The sequence below is a fragment of the Spinacia oleracea genome, chromosome 5 (genome assembly GCF_020520425.1).
Source record: "Spinacia oleracea cultivar Varoflay chromosome 5, BTI_SOV_V1, whole genome shotgun sequence".
In the NCBI taxonomy this organism is placed as follows: domain Eukaryota; kingdom Viridiplantae; phylum Streptophyta; class Magnoliopsida; order Caryophyllales; family Amaranthaceae; genus Spinacia; species Spinacia oleracea.
Window position 1 is genome coordinate 39,480,695 of NC_079491.1, and position 6,068 is coordinate 39,486,762.

The following is a 6,068-nucleotide window of genomic DNA, read 5'->3' on the forward strand; positions in this document are numbered from 1 at the left end:
ACTGAATAGATCCGAACTAAAATGAATCGAACTGAAATAACCCAAGTCAAAGTCTACCCAACTAAAAGTTACTCGGCCCGAGTTTGACCCGACCAAACCCATTTAGAATCCGAAACGGGATCACCCGATCTGTTTTTACCCGAATTGGACTTGACCCGACCCAAAATTAACCCAAATCCGACAACAGTTGACCCAAACTGGATAGATCCGATTCAAACCCGATTTAATCCCGAAAACTAAAGAAATAAGTCATCTCTGCAATCTTTGCACCCCTCAAAAAAAACAAAAAAAAAACATATTTGCGTCACCTTCCATGGTCGCCGGTGCCCTAGCAGCTTCGAATTCGTTCCAGTTCCACTTCTATGTTCTCCTTCGCTGCTTCATCTTCAGGTATGTCACATATGACTGAGTACTTTTCCAGCTTATCTGACTACACATTTGGATGGCTAAATATGTTAACTTGATTAAATTTTTTTGTTTAAAAAGCTTTTTTTCGTTTTGATTGCTCTAATTTTCTCAAGTTATGACTTGTTTCTCAGTTGAGTATGTTGGTAATTTTACTAAATACTGTTAATTTTGGATTGAAAATGGGATGATTTTGCTATTTAAGTTATAAATGGCGTGGATAGTAAATGAAAATTGTTGTTTTTATTTTATTTTAATTCCAGTAGTTTGGAATTTGTAGTATTGAAACTATGGCTGGCTATTATACTGTTGTCATCACACAAACTTTGTGTTTGATTTTGTTTCTGCCACTTATAGGAGTACTATTTTTTGAAACAATAGGGTCAGCCATGGCTTGAGAGAGTCACTAACATTAACGGATGTTTAGGAAAAATGCCATTTTATGTTGGGCGATTAGGAAGAGCCTTGTGTTGCCCGTTTGGATTTGCAACTTGTTGGAGGAGACCCATCTGTAATTCTGTGTCGAAAGCTTATAGTGCTGGATATCCTGACCTTCGTCGTTCGAATAAGGATATATCTCAGCTGATCCGATTAGGTCGGTTCAGTGAAGCGCGGTCACTGTTTGATAGAATGTCGGTAAGAAACACCATAACCTGGAATTCGATGATGAGTGGGTATGTTAAGAACAGAGAGATCTTGAAAGCGCGTAGGTTATTTGATGAAATGCCCGAAAGTGATAAAGATGTTGTGTCGTGGAATTTGATGATATCAGGTTATGTTTCTTGCCGTGGGGGTGGGATGAGATATGTTGAGGAGGGAGAGCGTCTGTTTAATCAGATGCTCAAAAGAGATTCGGTTTCTTGGAACACTATGATAAGTGGTTATGCTCGGATTGGGAGAATGGATGATGCTATACGCCTTTTTAAAGGAATGACAGAGAGGGATGTTATCACTTGGAATGCAATGGTGACTGGCTTTCTACAAAATGGTCATGCTGATAATGCTATTGAGTGGTTTAGAACAATGCCGAAAAGGGATGCATCTTCTTTTAGTGCACTTATATCGGGGTTGATTCGAATTGACGAGTGGGGTAAGGCAAAGGAAATTTTGCTGGAATATAGGGAAAGAGTTGACCAAGAGAAGGAAAATCTTGTCCAGGCATATAATACTTTGATTGCAGGGTATGGACAAAAAGGAAGAGTTGATGAAGCGCGAAGTCTTTTTGATCAAATGTCATATTATCCACAGGGAAGAACCAGAGAAAGTATGGGATTAGAGAGAAATGTAGTGTCATGGAATGCTATGATCATGTCTTATATCAAAGTCGGTGATCTCATTTCTGCTAGACAATTTTTCAATAAAATGGTAGACCGTGATACATTTTCGTGGAATACTATGATTAGCGGTTATGTTCAAGTTTCAGATATGGAGCAAGCAGCTGAACTCTTTTCACAAATGCCAAACACTGATGTAATGTCATGGAATATGATGGTGTCAGGCTATGCTCAAAATGGAAACTTAGAATCTGCTCTTGATTTCTTCAGCAAGACACCACAGAGAAATTTGGTGTCTTGGAATTCTGTAATTGCAGGATGTGATAAGAATGGAGACTTTGAAGGAGCAATCAAGTTGTTCATACAAATGCAGGCTGAGGAGGTGAAGCCTGATAAGCACACTCTATCATCAGTTCTTAGTGTCTGTACAGGGCTTGCTGTCCTGGATTTGGGCACACAAATTCATCAGCTGCTTACCAAAACCCTTACTGCGGATCTACCAATCAATAATTCACTTGTTACAATGTACTCAAGGTGTGGGGCAATAAACGAGGCCAAGATCATGTTTGATGAAATGGGGATGCAGAAGGATGTTATCTCCTGGAATGCAATTATAGGTGGATATGCATCTCATGGATATGCAGCAGCAGCTTTACAGCTTTTTGAAGAAATGAAGAGGCTCAAAGTTATGCCCACCATTATTACATTTGTATCAGTCTTGAATGCTTGTGCCCATGCTGGCTTATTGAAAGAAGGTCACAAGTATTTTGAGTCTATGCTTTTAGATTTTGGAATTGAACCCAAAATCGAACATTATGCTGCACTAATTGACAATGTGGGTCGTCATGGAAACCTACAAGAGGCCATGGATTTGATTCATAACATGCCTCACAAACCTGATAAAACTATATGGGGTGCTCTGCTAGGAGCTTGTAGGATACATAACAATGTAGAGCTGGCTCAGATTGCTTCAGAAGCTCTATCAAAGCTTGAGCCAGAAAGTTCAGCACCTTACGTATTGCTTCACAACATGTTTGCTGACGTGGAACAATGGGAGGATGCAAAAAAGGTCAGAAATACAATGGAAATAAAAAATATTAAAAAGGGACGAGCATCTAGTTGGTTAATCGTATAATATCTGGAAAGTATTGCTACTAACTGTTGACTTGTTGAGAGGGATTTTAATTTTATATCTAGTCGCAGTTAAGTTGTTGCCTTAAAGTAATGCAGCTAATCAAGATGCTTACCATTTTGGGTGACACAGTTACAAGACAGTAGAATATCCGTATCATATGGTTTTCCCTGGGACAATATCTATATGCTCAATCTGCAAGTGGGTGGAACGTCATAAACCTGAGGTTGTTTGGGCTTTAGCTTTTACAAATCATAAGCTTTGAGAAGGTGGTCTGATAGCTATCATATCAATAGGGAAGATACTTTCTACTTTACTATCCCAAGTTCAATGAACTGGATGGTGAGGAAGTACTGAACTGTAGAGGTCTTGCAATGCAGCAATGTTGCTGAGATCCAGTTCTGAGCAAAGGAAGTTTCTCAATCAAGAAGAGATACAACTTATTGCTGGATTCCCTAAAGTATCATGGAGGAACATCACTTGCAATAATGAGACACAAAGAAAGGTGTTTTTATTGCCTGGTTAGCTGTTCATAACAAGTTAAGCACTGCAGATACATTCAGTGATTGGAAAATTCCCTGTAATCTTGTGTGCAGGCTTTGTAATCAGGCTGCAGAGAGTTTGCAACATTTTTTCTTTGTTTGGAAGCATATTTTACAGTTGTTCGAAAACCTACAAGTTTTGATGTGGCAATGGAAGCAGCAGTAGAAATGAGTAGGAAGACGAATAGATACCTGATGGATTCAAGCTTATTTTGCACCGAGGTCATTTATAGTGTTTGGCGACATATAAACAATTCAACTTTTGCAACTTATTTCTTGTTTAAGTTCTTAGAGTATGAGGTTCTCTTTGATTTTGTGAGTTTGTGCAGATGAATACAGATGCGTATATTAGAATTTAGGAATTTGTAATTGAGGTTGTACGTATAAATTATGTGAAATCCTTTGGTGATTTTCATCAAATTTAATTGCCAATAAAAAAAAAAAGTTATACAGATGATGATGGGTCATCTATTAGGTTTCAGTAATATTAATTGCTAAATAGCTAAAGAAGCCTGAAGTGTTCATGGCAACTTAGATCCATTCTTTGTGGTTTGTTTATCAAAAAGGGTCAACACTGTTGAACACTGGTACTTGAGTATTTTGGATAAATGATGTACTGAAATTGCAGTTATCAATGGAAGTCTGAGATTTCTGGCATTACTGAAGCTATAAACGAAGTTTGTCCTGTCACAAGACTCACAAACCTCCAGGTCCTTTCTGTATTCCCTTTTGTCTCTGTATCTTAAGTATTCCTCTTTATTACATATTGCTTTGATGTTTCGCTGTAGAGCTTGACTCAGTTGTTGGGGCTTTCTTTTTTACTCTCAAGGCGTCTCAAATTGCTTAGAATCAACTAATATGGGGCTGTTTCTACATGATTACCATTTATGTCTTTCCATGTCTTTGTTGGTTCTTTGGTGCTTCTAAACAGATTGTATCTAATTTTCAATTGTCACCCATTTTTACCTAGTAAAATCAACTACTTTTGTGGCCTCAAGTCAGATTTAATATGTAGGAAAATAGTTGATGTCCCTTTTCTTTTTGTATAAATAATCAACTACTTTGTCATATGAATACACTATAGACCTCAGTATTAGTCTATAGTGTATTCTAGTTGCATAATATATACTTGTATTTTAAAATGGCTATTTTTAGCTAAGATTCATTCTGCTGACTGAAGCTATGTGGCTCGACTGTCGAGAAATTGCTCAAATAGCAATCAGAAGGGACTGCAGCATGGGAGTGGGTGGATGCATTTTAGCTATGGAAGTGATTACTTAAAGGCTGTTGTATAAGGAGCTCGAAAATCAACCAAAAAATGTATTGGATGTTATATCTGGCGTTCTTATAGAAATCCATGTTTCCTAAAGATGGAGTGTATCCTTTATTTGAATTAGAACAGCTTTTGTATACTTCCTCCGTTCCTAAATAGTTGCACCGTTTTGACTTTCACGTTTGCCAACGCGAAACTTTGACCATTAATACTTATAATTATGTATTAGTAAAAATTATAAAAAGTTGTTATATTTAAAATATATATTAAGACAAACCTAATAATACTTTGTATAATAATTTTTAATTTTCTTTATTAATAGAAAATTGAGGTTAAAGCAAGACAAGTGAATAGTGTCAAAAGCCAAAATGGTGCAACTATTTAGGAACAGAGGAAGTATTATTTACTACTCCCTCCGTCCCGGAATACTCGACCCGGTTTGACCGGCACAGAGTTTAAGAGACTTGAATTGACTTATTTAATTTAATAGGTAGTAGTTGATAGTGGGGTATTATTTTAATGTAGTTAGTGGGAAATGTGTAAAGGGGTGGGGTTAGGGAAGAGTAGGGGTTGAATTTTTAATTATTTTTTGTATGGAGTAGGGGGTAGGTGGGTTAATAGGGGTGGAGTGAGAAATAATATAATATTGTTAGAATATTTCCATTTTTAGAAACAGGTCAAGTATTAAGGGACGGCCCGATAAGGAAAACAGGTCAAGTATTCCGGGACGGAGGGAGTATTTACAGTAAAAGTTTGGTTTTGCAGGTGACCAGTGAATACTAAAATAAGAGGGTTTAGTTCTCTATATTTACTATTTTTTATTGGTTTTATTGCACACGTTTTTATATTAATAAGTTTCTAGTTTATTGGCCCACACAATTTATAACTTAGTGTAAACGTGTTACTGCCTTACATCATCAATTCGCCCCACACAAAAGACTTGCTACTCACACAAAAGTTGATGAAATCAATGAGACATCTATTTTAAATATGCGGAGTAAATGTGTAATAATAGTGGAACGAATAGAGTGTTTTAAAACGGATGGAATACACAGTCGGCTACTACAGTAGCTAATACTCACACGTCATAAGTCAAAAATCATAAACACTAATTAGTACTCCCTCCGTTCCTAAATACGTGTCCAGTTTTCATTTATGGCGTTTCCTTTTATGCGTCCACTATCCGTTTTTGGACATACACCTTTCCCACTTTTCTATACACTTTTCCAATACACTTTTCCCACTTTTCTATACATCATTATTACCTTTTCTTACACATTCTACCCTTTTCCCACTTTTCAATCACCACCCCACTTTTATTTATACTTTATCAATAAATAATTATATACTTTTTCCTTTCCCAAAAAAAAACATTCTCAATCATTACCTCTTACACACTATTTAATTTTATTAATTACCGTGTATATATCCAAAGTGGACAC

General features: G+C 36.7%; 1 protein-coding gene across 1 annotated transcript; it reads left to right on the forward strand.

Moving 5' to 3' along the window:
• The first annotated feature begins 240 nt into the window (after positions 1–240).
• On the forward strand, positions 241–3,807 carry LOC110777649 (pentatricopeptide repeat-containing protein At1g62260, mitochondrial-like). The gene is given in 3 exon segments (XM_021982241.2): positions 241–390; positions 833–2,803; positions 2,806–3,807. Coding segments are annotated over 3 exon segments (2,031 nt in total). The 5' UTR covers positions 241–362; the 3' UTR covers positions 2,838–3,807.
• Positions 3,808–6,068: the final 2,261 nt, after the last annotated feature.